Here is a 19,914-nt window from a genome sequence, read left to right as displayed (position 1 = left end):
CAGTTCATACATGTAGGACTGAGCTAGTGAGTAAATAAATATTTCAGGAATCAAGGAGAAAGAATATATAAGTAAGAATGGGAGAAAAGAGAGGAAGAAGCCAATGGTATTAAGACTGAAGTTAGGTTTAGGATTTTTATTTTTTAACTTTTAATTTGAATGTAATATACATACAAAAAACGTGCATATAAGTGTACAATCTGCTGAGTGTCAACAAACTGAACACACCCATGCAACAAGCACTAGGAAACCAAACATTTCTCATACCCTCAGACTCCTGCTTTCTGTTTCCCGTTTCCTTGTCCAACAGCAAGGATAACTGCTACCCTGATTTCTAACATCACAGACTAGTTTTGCCTGTTTTTGTACTTTATATAAGTGGAATTATATAGTATGTACTCTTCTGTGGCTGGCTGCCTTCACACAATATTAATTTTGTGAGGTTGTGCATGTTCTTACATGCAGCTGTAGCCTGTTCATTCTCGCGGCTATTTTCCACTGTGTGACACATCACAATTAGAATATTCGACTGCAAATGGGCATTGGGGGAGTTTCCAGTCTTTTCCTATAACCAGTAGTGCTACTATGAACATTCCAGTACACTGAACCATTGCTGAATGGTTCAGTCTACATTCCAGTAGACTGAAACTGCTGATAGTACCTACAAAAAAATGGCAATTTCATGTCATTCAAATTAATACATCATCTTCCAAAGAACATATGTATATATTCCTGTTGAGTAAATACTAGAAGTGGAATTGCTGACAGTTCGGGTTAAGCAAACAGTTTTCTAAAATGGTTTAATACCAGTTTACATGTCCACCAATTGCTCTATATCCTTGATGTAACTGATGTTTTCTTTCTCCATGCGTCCATTCTAGCTGCCATAATTCTTCACTGTGGTTTTCATTTGCATAGCTCTCAGTTCAGTTCAGTTCAGTCGCTCAGTCGTGTCCGACTCTTTGCAACCCCATGAATTGCAGCACGCCAAGCCCTCCCTGTCCATCACCAACTCCCGGAATTCACTCAAACTCACATCCATTGAGTCGGTGATGCCACCCAGCCATCTCATCCTCTGTCATCCCCTTCTCCTCCTGCCCCCAATCCCTCCCAGCATCAGAGTCTTTTCCAATAAGTCAACTCTTCGCATGAGGTGGCCAAAGTACTAGAGTTTCAGCTTTAGCATCATTCCTTCCTAATAAATCCATATCCATATCTATGTATACCATTTGTATTTCTCTTTTGTGAAGTCTGTGTTGAGGCTTTTGCCCATTTAATCATACTGGCTTATAGGAGACCTTTATATATCCTGGAGAGGAATCTTGTTAAATATATGTATTATGAATTATCTCTTCCCACTCCGTGGGTTGCCTTTTCTCTTTCAATGATGTCTTTAGGTGCGGAAGAGTAATCCATATAATTACAGCACAGTCTATCAGATTTTTCATTTATGAATAGTGCTATTTGTGTCCTATTTAAGATATTTTGATCACCCTAAGGTTATGGAGAATTTCTTCCCCCAAAAGGTTTATTGCTTTACCTTTCAGAGCTGAAATTTTCTGTGTACAATATAAATTCCAGATTAATTTCTTTCCACTGGATATTTAACTAACCTGCAACCATTTGTTTAAAAAGATGATTTTTTCCTCACTGCATGTATTATTCATGGCACTTTTGTAACAAATCAGGTAACAGAATATTGTCTGATTTCTCTATTATTGGTCAGGTTGTTTATCTGTCTAAACTACTATAATGTTATAGGAGATCTTAATATCTGGTAATGTAAATTCTCTGGTTTTGTTTACCTTTTTCAAAGAAAGAGTATAAAGTGAAATATGACATGAGAAGGGAATACTGAACATGACTGTGAGTTTTTTGTTATTTGTATGAATGTCCACATGAGTGAACTTCCCAGAACCCATTACACATGCTGGTAAGCTGACATGGGAGGCAGTCTGGACAGACTCAAAGAGGTTGATGGTGACTATAGAATGTTTTAATCTTCAACAAGTTTTTAGGTAAATCTGCTCAAGTAAAATCTTAAAATTTTAGCTTAAAATTAATTTAGCTTTATACACGGTTACATGCATACCTTTTGTGGGAGATCAAACCAGTCAATCCTAGGGGAAATCAGTCTTAAATATTCATTGGAAGGGCGGATGCTGAAGCTGAAACTCCGATATCTTGGCCAACTGATGCGAACAGCTGACTCACTGGAAAAGACTCTGATGCCGGAAAAGACTGAAGGCAGAAGGGGACAAGAGACGATGAGATGGCTGGATGGCATCACTGACTCAATGGACATGAGTTTGAGCAAGCTCCGGGAGTTGGTGATAGACAGGGAAGCCTGGTGTGCTGCAGTCCATGGGGTTGCAAAGAGTCTGACATGACTGAGTGACTGAACTGAACTGGTGGCTCAGTCAGTAAAGAAATCTCCCTGCAATGCAGGAGACCTGGGTTTGATGTCTAGGTTGGGAAGATCCCCTGCATAAGGGGAGAATTCCATGGACAGAGGAATGTGGTGGTCTACAGATCAAGGGGTCGCAAAAAGTTGGACATGACTTAGCAAGTATACCTTCTGTAACTACTTTCTTTATATACAAAGTTAAGAACGATAATTTATCTTAAAAATACCTTTATTTTTAACTGTCTTTCTTCTAAATAAAACTTGTGCTGTGCTTAGTTGCTCAGTCATGTCCAACTCTTTGTGACCTCATGGAACTGTGGCCCACCAGGCTCCTATGTTCATGGGGATTCTCCATGTAAGAACATTGGAGTGGGATGCCATACACTCTAGCTTTCCTATTGTAACAGTGCTCTTTATAACCTGTTCAGTTCAGTTGCTCAGTCATGTCTGACTCTTTGCGACCCCACGAACCACAGCACACCATGCCTCCCTGTCCATCACCAACTCCCGGAGTCTACCCAAACCCATATCCATTGAGTCGGTGATGCCATCCAACCATCTCATCCTCTGTTGTTCCCTTCTCCCCCTGCCATCAATCTTTCCCAGCATTAGGGTATTTTCAAATGAGTCAACTCTTTGCATCAGGTGGCCAAAGTATTGGAGTTTCAGCTTCAACATCAGTGCTTCCAATGAACACCCAGGACTGATCTCCTTTAGGATGGACTGGTTGGATCTCCTTGCAGTCCAAGACACTCTGAAGAGTCTTCTCTAATACCACAGTTCAAAAGCATCAATTCTTCAGCGCTCAGCTTTCTTTACAGTCCAACTCTCACATCCGTACATGACCTGAGGTCGGATCTTTACAACTTTCTTTTTAGCTGCTTACCTGTGCGTTATTTAAGCCCTCTGACTCTCAGTTTACTGGTCTTATAAAATGGGAACAATTAAAACGTACCAAATAAGGTAAAATGTCTACCTATTCTGGGAAGAAAACCTCTCTTTACTGTCAGAATTCAGCACTTTAGCTTGACTGTTTACCATTTTGGGTTCCAGGCCCACTGTGTGAGCGAGGGGGAAGAGTGCAGTGACGTGTAGAAGAAGCATGTGGAAGAATACACACAGTGCCTCGGTGGAGGTGGAGTAAAACTATAAACTGACTGGTTATAGCACAGAAGGGAGGGAGGCCAACAAGTGTTCTGTTTCTCTGACACAGCGTACAAGAAGGTCAGGTTGTCATCATTTAATTTACATGATTATATTCCTTAAAAAAGCAAAGGTAAGGAATAACACTTGATAAAGAGTATACAGCAAAAAAAAAAAAAAAGAGTATGCAGCTTAAAAATAAAAATTCCAGCATAAAAACAATCTGCATTAGCATATTTAAATAACTTAAAACATTATTTCAAATAATTATGTTTTCAAACATTTGGGACAACAAAATGGAGTTGCATACATGAAACTTACTTGACAAATGGAAAAGACATCTGGAGAGGAAAGCTCACTGTTAGTACTCTGAAGTGATTCTGATGATACAGGGAGAGTTTGGGTGAAAGGCTTTCCTCAGGGTCATTAACATTTTGTCTCATTCTCTTTAAAATGATCATATAAGAAGTAGAAAAAATAGCATTTCTTGCCAATGGTACTGTGAAATGGCAAACTTCAGCTGGTGACAGACGGATCAGGGACAACAAAGGCATGACTTCTATCAATCTTTGAGTTTCTGGGCTCAGGGATTCTCTGAAGTTAATTATTTACAAAGCAATTCTTAAGGCACCACTCTTAACTTTATTTTGGATAGCTCCACCCAAACTGTCTCTCAAGATACAGAAAAACGAAGCAAAACTCAAGCAAAAATTTAAAAAAAAAACTTATTTGATTAAAAAAAAAGTATTATATATTCTAAAGTACATATTACATATGAGTATATATACATATATACATATGAGTATATATTGACAATTCTAATTTTCAAAAATGTAATAGTCTTTTTACTTTCCTGGTATTAAGTACTATCATATATTTGGTTTCTACCTGTGGTCAACAGGTCACCTGGACGAAGTAAGAGTGACAACCAACCCCAGCAGCTCTTCAGGGCAGATGGACAAGGGCAGCACCCTGCCTTGTTCGTCTGGGTCTCTGGGGCCAGCTTTGACACATAAGCCTCAGTCCCTCCACCCACTCCCAACTCCTCCCTTCTGTTCTCTGTCTCCTAACCCCTCAGGCTTCCCAGGGACTGAGACAGCCACACGGGCCACAGATGGGCAGCAAGCGTGGCCCTGTGAACAGAGGTGGGAGCCTTCCACCGCTGAGCCCCAGGGAAATGCAGGAAGGATTGACTACAGGGAGCCAGACTACAGAGATTTGGATTAAACTGTGTTTCTGTGATTCCTAGATGATAGTGTGCTTTATTTCTATTTATACCTTACCACCACGATAAAGTTCTTTATCAACATAAATTCTCCTTTAAAGTTCTGATTGTCAACAAAGGATGAGGGTCTATGATGTGTTGTGAAGATTCAACATGAAGTTTGGCTAGCTCTAAGTAGAATCTCACTCATGTTTACATAACCATGAGCTATCAAATCACTTTGATATTACCCATTAAACAGCATATTGCCAAGCTGAATCAAATTAGAATACTGAGGCAAAAAGAGTTTTTCTAAATTTCAATATTTTAAGGAGAAAATAATATGTAATCATTTCTTTATTAACAAAGAATGAATTCTGCCATCAATGAAAACTTTTTTCCTTGAGGTGCCCAAATTTTAATGATTCTTTATTTTTTTAAATTGAGGTATAGTTCATTTACACTATTATAGTAGTTTTCAGGTGTATAACACAGTGATCCAAAATTTTTCCAGATGATACTCCATTTATAGTTTTCATAAAATATTGGCTATAGTCCCTGTGCTATACAATATATCCTTATAGCTTATTTAGTTTACAAGTAGTACGTATCTCTTTCTCTCCTACCCCTATCTTGCCCCTCCTCACTGGTAACAACTAGCTTATTCTCTGTATCTATGAGCCTGTTTCTTTTCTGTTATATTTACTAGTTTTATTTTTTAGATTCCACATATAAGTGATAACATAAAGTCTTTGTCTTTCTCGGTCTTATTTTGTTAAGCACAATACCCTCCAGATCCATCCATGTTTGTGAAAATGCAAATTTTCATTCTCTTTTGTGGCCAAGTAGTATTTCACTACATATAATCACATCTTCTATATCCATTCATCTGTTGATGGACCCTTACACAGGTTCTATATCTTTGCTATTGTAAATAATGCTGCTATGAACACTGGTGTTCAGGAAAAAAGGTGATTTCTTGAACCAAATGAATAACTGTGTCACTGGCTCCTTGTTATCTAAGAAGCTCTAACATATATCTTTACGATAACCTTGCTAACTGACTGTTCATGCCAAGAGCAGAAGCTGGAAAGCTACTTGTCATGAGAACCAACCGAAACTCAGACTTAGTTTTTAACCAAAAATCTGGTTTCATTCATTCAGTGATCAAACAGCCAGGAGCACCCTGGTGTGTCCAATAAGGCTGGAATGTTTGGTGGGATCCGAAAATAAAATGACACTGCAGCTGCAGTCTAATCAGAAAGCCAGGTTACCTGTATCCAAAGAGGAAACATGCCTCACGGGAAAAGCACCGGCCTTAAGTTAAAATCCCAATTCCCAACTTCATCTTCAGCTATTATGGAATAACAGAACTACTCTTAACCTCTCACTGTAAGAAACTAGGTAGCCCGACTGGACAAAATACATGAAACGACTGCTCTCCTACATAGAGCACGCAACTTAGGACTGTGGCCCCCAGGAGTAGGGAAACAAAGGAGATGGGCCTTACAGTTAACCTAGCTTTCTGTCTGGAGGCAATCTCTAGACTGAAACTCAAACACACTTGCTGAACTGAGACAGAGATGAGAGCTTTGGGAGGCTAAGGCAGCCAGAAGCTGCAGTGCAGAAAAGGAGGGACCTATGCTGAGGAGGTGGCAAGAATACACAGAAGAACTGTACAAAAAGGATCTTCAAGACCCAGATAATCATGATGGTGTGATCACTCACCTAGAGCCAAAGATTCTGGAATGTGAAGTAAGTGGGCCTTTGAAAGCATCACTATGAACAAAGCTAGTGGAGGCGATGGAATTCCCGTGGAGCTATTTCAAATCTTGAAAGATGATGCTGTGAAAGTGCTGCACTCAATATGCCAGCACATTTGGAAAACTCAGCAGTGGCCACAGGACTGGAAAAGGTCCGTTTTCATTCCAATCCCAAAGAAAGGCAATGCCAAAGAATGCTCAAACTATTATATAATTGCACTCATCTCACACGCTAGCAAAGTAATGCTCAAAATTCTCCAAGCCAGGCTTCAACAATACGTGATCCATGAACTTCCAGATGTTCAAGCTGGTTTTAGAAAAGGCAAAGGAACCAGAGATCAAATTGCCAACATCCGCTGGATCATCAAAAAAGCAAGAGAGTTCCAGAAAAGCATCTATTTCTGCTTTATTGATTATGCCAAAGCCTTTGACTATGTGGATCACAATCAACTGTGGAAAATTCTGAAAGACATGGGAATACCAGACCACCTGACCTGCCTCTTGAGAAACCTATATACAGGTGAGGAAGCAACAGTTAGAACTGGACATGGAACAACAGACTGGTTCCAAATAGGAAAAGGAGTACGTCAAGGCTGCATGTTGTCACCCTGCTTATTTAACTTCTATGCAGAGTACATCATGAGAAACGCTGGGCTGGAAGAAGCACAAGCTGGAATCAAGATTGCTGGGAGAAATATCAATAACCTCAGATATGCAGATGACACCACCCGTATGGCAGGAAGTCAAGAGGAACTAAAAAGCCTCTTGATGAAAGTGAAAGAGGAGAGTGAAAAAGTTGGCTTAAAGCTCAACATTCAGAAAATGAAGATCATGGCATCTGGTCCCATCACTCCAAGGCAAATAGATGGGGAAACAGTGGAAACAGTGTCAGACTTTATTTTTTGAGGCTCCAAAATCACTGCAGATGCTGACTGCAGCCATGAAATTAAAAGACGCTTACTCCTTGGAAGGAAAGTTATGACTAACCTAGATAGCATATTGAAAAGCAGAGACATTACTTTGCCAACAAAGGTCTGTCTATTCAAGGCTATGGTTTTTCCAGTGGTTATGTATGGATGTGAGAGTTGGACTGTGAAGAAAGCTGAGCGCCGAAGAATTGATGCTTTTGAACTGTGGTGTTGGAGAAGACTCTTGAGAGTCCCTTGGACTGCAAGGAGATCCAACCAGCATATTCACTGGAAGGACTGACGTTGAAGTTGAAACTCCAATACTTTGGCCAACTGATGCAAAGAGCTGACTCATTTGAAAAGACCCTAATCCTGGGAAAGATTGAGGGAGGAGGAGAAGGGGATGGCAGAGGATGAGATGGTTGGATGGCATCACCAACTCAATGGACATGAGTTTGGGTAAACTCTGGGAGTTGATAATGCACAGGGAGGCCTGGCATGCTGCAGTCCATGGGGTTGCAAAGAGTTGGACACAACTGAGTGACTGAACTGATCTCCAATAAAAAATTACAAGGCTACCTGCAAAGAGGCAAGAAAACACTTCTTGAACATGAGAAAAATTTATCAATAAAAACAAACCCAGAAATGACAGAAAAAAGGAACTATTTACACTGACAACCATGTGCAAATATTTAAAGCAAAAAGGGAATATAATGAAAACAGAAATGGACAATGCAAAAAGGAACCTCTAGAGATAAAAATATAATAGCTAAGATAAACATTTTACTGGATAGCATTAATAACATGTTAGACCTGCATTAGAAAAGATCAGTAAACTCAGGGGAATAAAGAAGCACAACTAATAAGATGATGTAAAAATAATAATGAAATGAAATACTAAAAAAAAAAAAATAAATAACTTAAACAGGCAAGAAGAGAGGAATAAAGAACAGAATGGACAAACATTCAGTTCAGTTCAGTTCAGTTCTACATACAACAAAATAATAGATTCAAACTCAATTGTGGTAGGTAGCCTCTAAGACAATCCTCAATGATCCCAACCTTTTGATATTTATGGTCTTAAATAATCCTCTCCCCTTGAGCAATCTGCTTCTAATCAATAGAATACTGGAGTGGATAGCCTTTCCCTTCTCCAGGGGATCTTCCCAACCCAGGAATCGAACCTAGGTCTCCCGCATTGCAGCAGATTCTTTACCAGCTGAGCCACAAGGGAAGCCCAAGAATACTGGAGTGGGTAGCCTATCCCTTTTCCAGCGGATCTTCCAGATCTGGGAATCGAACTGGGGTCTCCTGCATTGCAGGCGGATTCTTTACCAACTGAGCTATCAGGGAAGCCCATCAATATACCAGGACAATGTTAAGGAAATGTTGCAAAAAATTATCATTTTTGTCTTGCTAGCATTATTCTTACTGACTTTGATAAAATAAGCTGCCATGCTGGAGAGGCCCATGTGGCAAGAACTGAGGGTGGCCTCCAGCCAACAGCCAGCAAGGAACGGAGGCACTTAGTCCAACAGCCCTCAAGGTACTGAATCTTGCCAAGAACAACTTAACTAAGGTTAGAAGTGGATCATTCCCCAGTTGAACCTTCAGATGAACCAGAGCCTTGCCTGAAACCTGACTACAGGCTTGTGAAGCAGAGGTACCAAGTTAAGCTGTGCCTGAATTCCTGATCCACAGAAACTGTTCAGATCATAAATGTGTCCTGTGTGAAGCTGTTAAGGTATGAAGCAGTTTAAGGTCATATATCAATTTACTTCCTGTGTTTCATTTTTTTTTTCCATTTTAAAGTTGTTTAAAACATTTTACAATCCTACAACAGACTCAGATATCATATCATAAGCAATTTTTGATTGTGCGTTAAAGGATTAACTCACTGAAAAGAAACATGCACAGGAGGAAACCAATCACACAAAGTCCCCCAATAAACCCGATCCTTCATATGTGAAACGCTGTTTACCCCTGGAATTTCATACATGCCGCTTAGACTTCAGACCGGGACAACCGTGAGGCTATAGCATTTAAGGTCAACTATAAACCAAATAAACCTAATTACCCATTTCCTTAAGTTGTCCAGCCTTCAAATCTCTTGGGTTCTGCCCTTCTCATTTATGTTTACCACTATTTTTTAAAAGAAATGCCTCATAATGCACAATATATTAACAGAATTCAGATTAATTAAAAAACAATTTACAGATCTGTCCCCCCACTCTATGACCTTGAAGCATCACAACCAAGAACATTATACATCACTAGATCTGTTTCTGTTTTCACATATTTCAAAAGTCATTGTGAGACAAGTCACTATATACATATTTTTAATACATACATTCGTTTTTTAAAAGATCATTTCTGAAGTTAATTTTGCTGTTAAATAATTGGGCTCATAAATGAAAGAATTTTAATTTAGAGATGTGATTAAGACATAGATTTCCTGGAATCAAAACAAAAAAGAAAAAAATTTAAGAGACAACTCAGAGCAAGAACTCTCTTTAAACATAACAAATAACTGTTTTATTACTTCAAAATACCAAAAGTCTTCTGTACAGTACTTATCATATACCATCAGACGGCTTGAAAGAGTCTCGGCAATCATATCTACTGTCTTAATCTCTTCAGAACAACTACGTAAGAAGAAGAAAAATCTATAAATCAGTCTTTGATGACAGAGGGTTTGTTTAGGAGTTTACCAAATGGAATGACCCTACTGGAATTCCTTCAAGCGGCCTGTGAAAATGTCAGAACGGAGTCTGTTTTGGAGGTCACAGTCCCTAGAGAGCTCTGAGTTTTGGCCTGTTTGTCTTTTCACATGCTTTAATATTTGAAAGTCATTCCTTGCAGACACTGACTGATGCCCAGGGAATGCTAGGATTGTGGGAACTGGCAGTACCAACAAGGGAGACAAACTTCATGGGAAACGCGTGCCTACTACATTCGCCTGCTTAGCTCCCACAACATAAGTGCTCTTCAAATGTCATGTAGGTACACAGCGAAACATTCAAAAACTGCACGTCATTTTGACATTTTTAAAAAGAAATATGTATGCAAATGGGGGCCAAAATTACTGGGACTATTGCAAGAAACAGTAAGGTATCAAACACCATGATGGAACCCTGAAAAACTATTTCCCAAGTATGAATTTATCAAAATATACACAATAATAATGAATAGTTATAAAGTGCTAATTATATGACCATGTTGTTCTAAATACTTGACTTATATGAACTTATTCAACCCCCACAGCAACCCCCATAAGGCAGGTACTATATGGTCCCCATTTTACAGAGGAGGAAACTGAGGCAAAAAGCAGACAATTAATTCATCTCAGTTATACACAGCTAGTAACGGTGAACCAGACGGGATGGCTCCAGAGTTGGTGCCCTGACCTACTGTGCATGCTTCGCTGCTTATTTCACGGTATTTTACTTTAACATCAAGCATGCAATGCTGGGTGCCTATGGCGTGTACTCAGTACTTACACTGTGTCATGTACATGGAGTTATCATCAGTGCTTTACTTCATTCAAGCCTCCAGTAACCTGGGCTGCACACCTAACCTGACTCCTATTCACACATGACAGACACACGCTTGTGTGCCCTCAGACCAGACATCTAGTGCCACAGAGCAGGCTTATCTCTGCACTCGCTCTTTTAAATTAGGTTCTTCTTCCTCCCAGTTATCTGAGAGAATCATCTCTAAATTAATTTCTTTAGCTAAGGGAACTACTTTGAAAGATCTATGAGTCTAACAATTTTATGAGAATTTCCTACTGAACTGCCAACACTGTACCGAAGCCTAAGATCTAAGAATTATTTACGGTAAGAGACACAATGTTCATTCAATCAATATTTTCTAATAATAAAAAGTAAACCCATTTCTACTCTTGAAATACAAATTTCTTTTAATATTTTGGGAAAGCTGAGCATTCTGATATGGCAAACTTTTCTCTTATATAGTATATGACGGCTGCTCTAATCGATACACTTCTAAACTGCTGTGTCAGGAACAAGGATTGTCAAAGAACGTCTCCTATTTTGTAGCTATAAATCTCAATTCTGCAGAGTACTGACAAATTCTAACATTTGTCAGTTTTTAAACTTAACTTATAAGAACCAAAGGCAAAAGGCTATGATCAGACTTTACTAAACACAGAGGTCATAGATCAAAAATTTAAGTTAATCAAATAGATACCCAACGATTAGCATTTTCTTAATAAAAACAACAACATAAGCAACCAGAAAAGGACATGAATGATTCGGGCTTAATATAAAGTTAAAATATTGTCTTTTAATTGAGTCTGATCCTGTTATAAAAATGTTAACACATACCTGCCAACCCTTGAAAACCATGAATAGAATGACACTGCATATTCCACATTAGATGTAATCTTTTTAGGATAACACAAATTGAGCCAATTTCTCTTTCCCTTTAAACATGGGGGGAGGGGAGTCTGACTAACTGAATGAGCTGGCATGTATGTTTAATAATACATCTATGAGGAACATATTAAAAACAGTGACATCACTAATTCATATCTATGGAAAATTTCATTGGTTAACTGAGATGGAAGTTATCTTCCATTCTTTCTGTTTCTGCTGCCCAATGAACAGCACAAGGCGAAAGTGATAGATGAGATATAAGAACACATGATGTAACGAGGAAGGGCAGCCAGAGAAAGACACATGGGCTGAAAGCTACCATATGAATATTACAATTACAATGGGCATAACCGCAACATAGAGAGCTCGAGACTTACCCATGCTCACAGACTGAGTCAGCAGAGGAGACTGGAGTCCTGACTCCCAAAAGACTATACTTCCTGTTAATAATAGTGAGGGCAGCAGGTGAGGGTAGCCAGCAGTATGGATTAATTTAAAGGAGTTAGATAAACACTGGATAGGATATTTGCTAATTAGTCTGGGTGATTATTAACTATAAATCAAAGAGAAAATTACAGCTCATTTGCTACTCCAACATATTTGTCCTTTTGCTTTCTTTCACAATAATACTTCATTACTGATGCCTTAAAATAAAATATAATAACAAAGAAAAAAATCATAGGTCACTTTTTTCTAGTATACTCTGTATATTTATTGGGTTATGGTAGAGAGCAGGCATCCCTTATCTACCCCTTCTCTACCTTTGTAGCTAGAGGAGGTCCTATGGTTGGATTAGGGTCAGACCTAAGTGAGAAGAGCCCTGACTTAATTTCAACAAAGTCTCTCAGCCCAGCAAAAGGTCTGATTATAAACTATTCAATTCCAAGTAGCCTTGAAAGGCCTAAGTAGATAGGGAATTATAACTGAGTAACATTTATTAACTAATCATTCATATTACATATGTTCTTTTTAAAAATTGCATTCTGAGGGACAGGAGAGAGACTGTTTCTTAATAAATTGATTTCAGTTTATTCACTGCTCCAGTGACTAATATACATCATATGGTGGACTCTAGTTTTACAAAAATTACCAAACCTATATAATAAAAAATGTACTTATATGACTCTAGAAAAGTCTTATAAAAATCTTACATAAATGTGGTTTAAGATAATGAAGTCTCATACTGGATTAAACTGCTAATTACTATTATGTTCCAAAGCTTACTTATAATAAATGTTAACTGTTGACATTTCAAAGGAATTTCTGCAAGAGGACACAATTTTTAAGACTGGAACAATAACTCAAAATGAGGCTTCAAGAGCACTGTAACTGGGGCCTGTGGTTTTGTTGATGTGTTTCTGAAACTGTAGTAAGCCTCACGCATCCCCTCGGTGATAATGATAACTAAAGCACTCCTAAGTTAGTGTTCTGACACTGCCGGCTACAAAGGGAGGCCGTGAGTTCACGTCCAGCCTCCACCCTCCCTCCACATATGCTTTGTCTGGGTGTGTCCAGCAATGCACTGAAGCAAACCAAACTCTCAGTAACAGCAAAACTATCCAAATAAGAAGTCCACAGTAGAAAAAGGAAGGTGGACAGGGTTACAGGTGCTTATTTATACTGTAAAACAAAACATGCTATTTAATAGGAGACCATAAAGACCATTGTGGAAGAGACAACCTCACCCTTAAGCTACTTACATGGCTTCCTTTTCATTTTGAAGGCTCCAAGAAATTGTCACAAACAAAAAGAATGAGAGCTGCCACAATTAATCAAGAATTTCATTTGCAGCTGCCCAGAAGTTTGTAGCTAATTTTAAAACTTTTAATTGTGTTTAGTTTAATTCCTAAAGACTAATTTTAAAAATATAATAAAAACTAAGGAAAATTACAGTTACAGAGTACATATTTCTCTTAGTCCAAGTACTCCTCAGTAACTCTTGAGAGTCAGAAAAGAAATCTACTATCTAAATGTATCAGAATGTTTATCAATATCCTTGAGAATTATTTCAAATATTGAAGAACCTAAATATGTTAATTATAAAGTCAATGACAAAACAATTTTACATAAAATTATTCATTTCTATTACCTCTAGTTATAGAAAGGGAAAGCAAGAATCCCACAGTTTCACATCTTGGCTATTCAGCATCCAATTATTTCATTCCCAGTTGTGACACTATGAGAATTTCATGTCTCGCTGTTTGCTCCAGAGAAAAATAGAACTATCTTCTCTTTCACCAACCTTTACTAGTCCATATCAGCTGGTGCATATTCTACAAAACAGGGTTTTACACAAGACAAATCCTGAGCACCTTTGTGCTCTTCCAAACACCTAGACTGACAGTAAAGTCTAAAGGTTAATGAGGTGTGGGGAATTGTTTTCAAAGTAAAACCCATAGAAAAGATCAGCTGTGAACATACACAGCTTACTTTCTATGGTACAAGGCGCACAATTTCCTTTGCTGGGCTCCATGCCAAGTTCAGACTGTTTGCCTCTGTATTATACACCTCTATTGGATCCAATGTAAAGAGCCACCTTGAATTCCCTGCATGTAAGAAACTTTGGAATAAATTATTTTCTCTCTAATAAGTGGTCACCTGGAACAGAACAAGTGAAGTCTAAAACTGTTCAGTGTGACCTATTTAACAGACGGAAAATCTTTAAAAAGTTTTCAAGATGGGCCCACAAGCTCAAAGACCTAATAAGTGCAGTAACCAATGATACCAAAGTTTAAAGAAAGAATAACAAATAAGTCACTCTTCTCTATGAAGGCCTAAAACACAGTGACTACTCAGTAGTATATACAGTTTCAAAAAGCCCGCTAATACGGAAAGGGAAAGGTGGCAGATACCCATTTTCCCAGTACGTGACATGGACAGCTGGCCTGTGGGATGTCTACAGTCATGTTAACATGATGAGATCTTCAGAGACGTGCAAAGAAGTACCAAAATCAGGAACTCTTTATGAGGGGGGAATCTATGTCAACTTACTGGTTTACTCTGTGATAATGCTGGTAGTGAGCTAAAAGCTTAAGTTCACCAACCAGCACACTTATCAGTCTTAAATGACCTCATGAATGAAAAGCTTCTTCCTCATGGTCTCATCTAAGCGTGGGCACAGACAAAGAGCTGTAGCTCTTTCAGGCATGTTGTTTCCATCTATTCTGCCCTTCCCTGCTTTTATAAGTGAAATTCACCTTAGAGCACCTAAGGCTTTCTTTTATAAACAATAAAAGAACTAACTTTCCCTTTGACTGAAATCCCTCTTTTTCTCAGTGTTAACCATCTAAAGGAATGTTGACACGGAAACGTGAAAATGGATCTATTATGTATATATTATGTCAAAACAAAGCTCAGTTTTCCTGTGTATGCAGACTCTGAGAGACAGTCAAAGACAGGGGAGTCTGGCATGCTGCAGTCCATGGGGTCGCAAGAAGATGGACATGACTTAGCAACTGAACAACATGCATTCTTTTAGAAAGGTACGTTATTTAGTAAAAGTATATCTACCTTCCTTTATGGAAGACTGTCCTGTTGGGAAGAGTTAATTGCCTAAATGGTACACTTACTGCTGAAATGCCATTACCTTGAGAAATATTTTGCCCACATTCAAGGGTAAAGGAAAGCCCTAGCTTACCTTTACTAAACATCTTTCATATTTACCCCAGCAGTGGGAATATTCTGTCACTCCACCACCACTGCCAATGTAAGTTTTAATCAAAAATAAGGGAAGACCCTAGACTCATTACTGTACTTAAGTATCAACTTCATTTTCCTTATAAAGTTTATTTACAAACTATTTAGTGATACAATCTGTCTACATACCACCAACCCCAAATTGAAATATCTTCATTTCCTCTCCAAAAGAAAGTAATTCTAACAAGCAAAATTCAAAAGCTTAGCAAACAACAATAAAACATAATCACACACACAAAAAATCTATATTTGATTATTTCAAAATATCTAAACGTACTGTGCTATGTATGCTAAAGTCGCTTGAGTCGTTTCCGACTCTTTGCAACCCTATGGACTGTAGCCTGCCAGGCTCCTCTGTCCATGGGATTCTCTAGGCAAAAATACTGGAGTGGGTTGCCATGCTCTCCTCCAGGGGATCTTCCCAACCCAGGGATCGAAGCCGCATCTCTTATGTCTCCTGCATTGGCAGGCGGGTTCTTTACCACTAGCGCCACCTGGGAAGCCCAATATAGTACTTTCTATTAATTAATTTTGAGGCTAACGTCTACATTTTGTACACGGTATGATTTAAAGACAGCATTAAGAAGACCTAAAAAGATGAAGAATAAACATTAAAAAATCACCAAGGTAAGAATGTTACAGTTTTTCTACCTATAGATTGTTTGATGTTGTTCTACTCTCTTCACATTCCCATATCCAAAAACCTGTATTTTTGACAGCTGTACAACAATTCATTTATGTCTTGGAAGGTATATGCAAATTAGGCTAACATTTCCTAAGCTTGAAATTAGAGTATAATATGCCTGAATATAAGGTAAGATTTTTAACTTTCTGAAGGAGACTGTCTATATTTGAGTCCTTACACAGTGTATAATGAGATGCTCTTTCATTTACTTAATCTTGAACAAAAAAGTACTTGACGAAAACACGTTAGCTTAAAAATCAACTTCCCTAGAAGCTGGTTTTAGTCTGTTTATAGAAATGTTTTAATAGAATCAGGAAAAAAAAGGAAGAAAAGAACCAACACATTATTTCCAGATAACCTTAAAATGAAGTGTTGGCTGTTGTTACAAAGAAAGATTTTCAGACACTGCTTTTAAAAAGGTAGTCAAACACCATTCTCTCAGAAAGGACACAAGTAAGAGCAATTAATTCTGGAGAAGTAACTGCGTAGCTGACGGGCAAGACTGGGAGGGTAACTGACTTTTCACTGTGTAGTCACTGGTATCCCCTACATTTTAAACCAGTTACATGTATTACCCACTCAGAAAAAAAAAAAAAAAGATGATTAAATTCTATAACAGAAATTACAGCCTCATAAAATGTTATGACCAATTGCAAATCAAACATGAGTGATTACAAACACAACACTGTAGGACACATGAAAAACAGCCCCACTGTTCTGGGAATGGTACTTGCGGTTTAGACATAAAACCTTCAGTGTCAGATCGTGCATGTATCTAAAAACCGGTGTAACTCAAACAAGAGAGACACAAATGAAGATACACCCTGGATTTCAGTGCTGCACGAATGATGCAGGGGGGTTCCTACTGATGATAAAAACACCACACAGACACACAGAGTTTAGGCAAGATGATTTTATGAAATATGAGTGTGGACAAAACAAATCCTCTATATTATTGCACTGCTTCATAATATGTGGTGTTAATTATATACATGTAACTAAATTAACAAATTCAAATTTTTACCATTTCATCTCCCTCACTCTAAAACTTTATAAGGGGAAAACCAGCTCATATCTGGGGCTTACCTTATGTTCAGGCATAAATATTCAAGAGAACACTCTTGCAAGGGAATGCAGCAAGCTGTATTAAGTAAAATTCCCACAAAGCAAAAACTTTCCCCTTACACCTCCCTCCTCTGCTACATATGACTATTTTCTTGAGCAACTGTATATTATTGAAATTTTATACAAGTTCAATTCATTTTGTTTTTTTTTTGAGGGAAATAATTTGAATATGATACTGGTCTAAGTATACTGTGTAAATGTGGTCAATTTATCATGTTTCAGTAAATGTGGTTATATTCTACCCTACTGTCTAAGACAAAGCTAGGCTCCCAAATGATTGAAGGTTCTAAAGCCATTACCACCTAACCATAGCCTCCAGATGGCTTTGACAGGCCTGAGCAAGACGCTGCTTTATACCAAGTGCACAGACAAGGGTTGTGCCCAATACCCATCAGATATCTTGTTAGAAGGGAGAATAAGGACACCCCACCCAAAACCAGGTACTGAAGAGCTGAGAATAGCAGTGTCTTAAACCCATTTTCCTGAATAAGATAAGGCAATTATTTGAAAAGGATCAGGAAACACTTAGAACCCAGAAAGATATAACAAGATACATAAGGAAGTGCTCCACAGGGCAAGTTTTATTTCTTCTGGCTTTTAATTAAAATACACATTTGAGAATGGAAGATTCATGAGAACTATGGAAGTGTGGCAAATCCAGTTGAAATTCTTAATTCTGCCCTTTGATATATATGCTTAGTGAGTTTGTAAATTTTAACACTTTGTTAGTTTTTATGTTTTAAGTATTATAAAATAGATGTATCTCATCTATCTCTATTCATTTTTGTTAAAAACTGACAGTATTGTGCCTTCTGGAGACTCCAGAAAGTCTCTGATTAATCAAGAGAATTTTCTGAACAGGTAACAAAGAACAGAAATTATTCATTTTGTATACAAGTATGAGCCAGCTGAAGACTGAGAATATGGCCATATCCTATCCTCATTAATATAAAAAATACTCAAGAAATTCTTGTTTTCTTAGTGATCACTGAGAGCACAAATGCTGGCAATTCTACAGTTAAGGTGCAGCACACTGGAGACAGGGAACATGGCAGGACAATCTAGTCCAGTCTGGTCTATTCTCCCTGGAGTCAGCACAGAAAGCTGCTTTCCAATGCTATGCTAGCCTGAGACCTTCTGCTTGTGCTAAAGTGGTTGAACCTAAAGCTTATTTCCAAAGATAATGTTACTACCAGAGATGCTGGGGAAATGATTAAAGAATTGAATGGCACGTGAAACCCTGGCTGCTACTCAAAACCAGCCGGCACCCCTCTGAGCTTCTCTCCTCAGGAACAGGCTGCCCAGTGGAACTGACCAACAAATTACTACCAGAGGGATACACTGGCTCACAAAAAGGCAAGCTCCGAAGCACACGCTGAACTCACCATTCTTCCTTTCGTTAAGAGGAGGCAGGTGCTGACTGGACTGCAAGGAGAGTTCCTGGAATTCGTGGGCAACGGCTTCACTTTGAGGACTTGGAGCGAGATGGGCTAAAGGTCCCAGCTCATCCTCGGTGTCCAGTGCCCCTGTGTGATCCATTGTGTCCCGGCCACCGGCAGCAGCGGGTATGAGACGCCTCTTAAACGTGGTCTGCTGGAGAGACTGACAAAATAAAGAACGTGTGAATAGATGGTACATTTCTTTTTCTGATTTGCACAGAAGTATTAAAATGGGAACCCTGAGTTCTCGTCGTTTCACTGTTGTGTGGCAATTGCCATTCATTTACCCTTTTTGGATTCAGGTTCCTTGTCCAACATACAGGAATAATATACCTCCCATTTAAAAACATGTTTACCTAGGTAAATAAATACTGAAAGGTATTTTGTATACTTTTATCAACGGACTTAATACTTAAGTCCACATTCCCAGCAACCAGCAATATTTCGGATAAAAGACTCCTCCATCAGCCTACGTCTCAGAGTGAGAACAGAGAACACAACTCTCAGCCAACCCACAATAGACATACAGTTCACATCAAAGAGACAAACTAAGTCAGTGAGATTTGGGATTATTTACTATCACAGCATAACCTGGCTCATTCTGACTAATACAGAAACTGGGTAACAGAAGTACTGAAGCCACAATTAAAACCCTAAATATGTGACACTGGCTTAGGGGCTGGGCAGCAGGCAAAAAGAAAACTGTATAGAAAGCTGAAAGCTAAAAGGATGATGGTCCGTATCAAGTGATGGCAAAGCATCTGACAGGCTGCTGCTTAGCAGCATCCTGTATCAGTGTGTTCATCCACTCTCCTACTGATGGACATCTGAGTTAATTCCAGTTTTTGACTCTTACAAATTAAGATGCTATCAATGTTCTTATATGTATAGATGCTTTCACTTCTCTTGGATAAATAGCAGTGAAACGGCTAGATTGTATGACAGCTGCATGTATAAATTTTAAAGAAACTGTTTTTCAAAATAGCTGTGCCACTGTGCATTCCTACCAGCAGTGAGGAGAATTCTAGTTGGTCTACATCCTTGCCAACACTTGATTATGGCCAGTTTTAAAAACTTTAGTTTTTTAATTGGTGTGTAGTGGTATCTTGTTTTAATTTGCATTTCCCTAATGATGTTGAGCATA

At 38.5% G+C, this 19,914-nt stretch overlaps 1 protein-coding gene across 16 annotated transcripts in view; it reads right to left on the bottom strand.

Annotated features, from left to right (window-relative positions):
* MRTFB (myocardin related transcription factor B) overlaps positions 1-19,914 on the bottom strand; it is a 223,829-nt gene that overhangs the window by 113,301 nt on the left and 90,614 nt on the right. For all 16 annotated transcript variants that reach the window (XM_061401165.1, XM_061401170.1, XM_061401154.1 and 13 more), the window contains one exon: positions 18,717-18,933. In XM_061401165.1, coding sequence (XP_061257149.1) covers positions 18,717-18,870 — 154 coding nt within the window. In that variant the 5' untranslated portion in view covers positions 18,871-18,933. The remainder of the gene's footprint in view (positions 1-18,716; positions 18,934-19,914) is intronic.

Source organism: Bos javanicus, chromosome 25 (genome assembly GCF_032452875.1).
Source record: "Bos javanicus breed banteng chromosome 25, ARS-OSU_banteng_1.0, whole genome shotgun sequence".
Lineage (NCBI taxonomy): Eukaryota > Metazoa > Chordata > Mammalia > Artiodactyla > Bovidae > Bos > Bos javanicus.
This window is presented reverse-complemented; position numbering and strand designations above follow the sequence as displayed.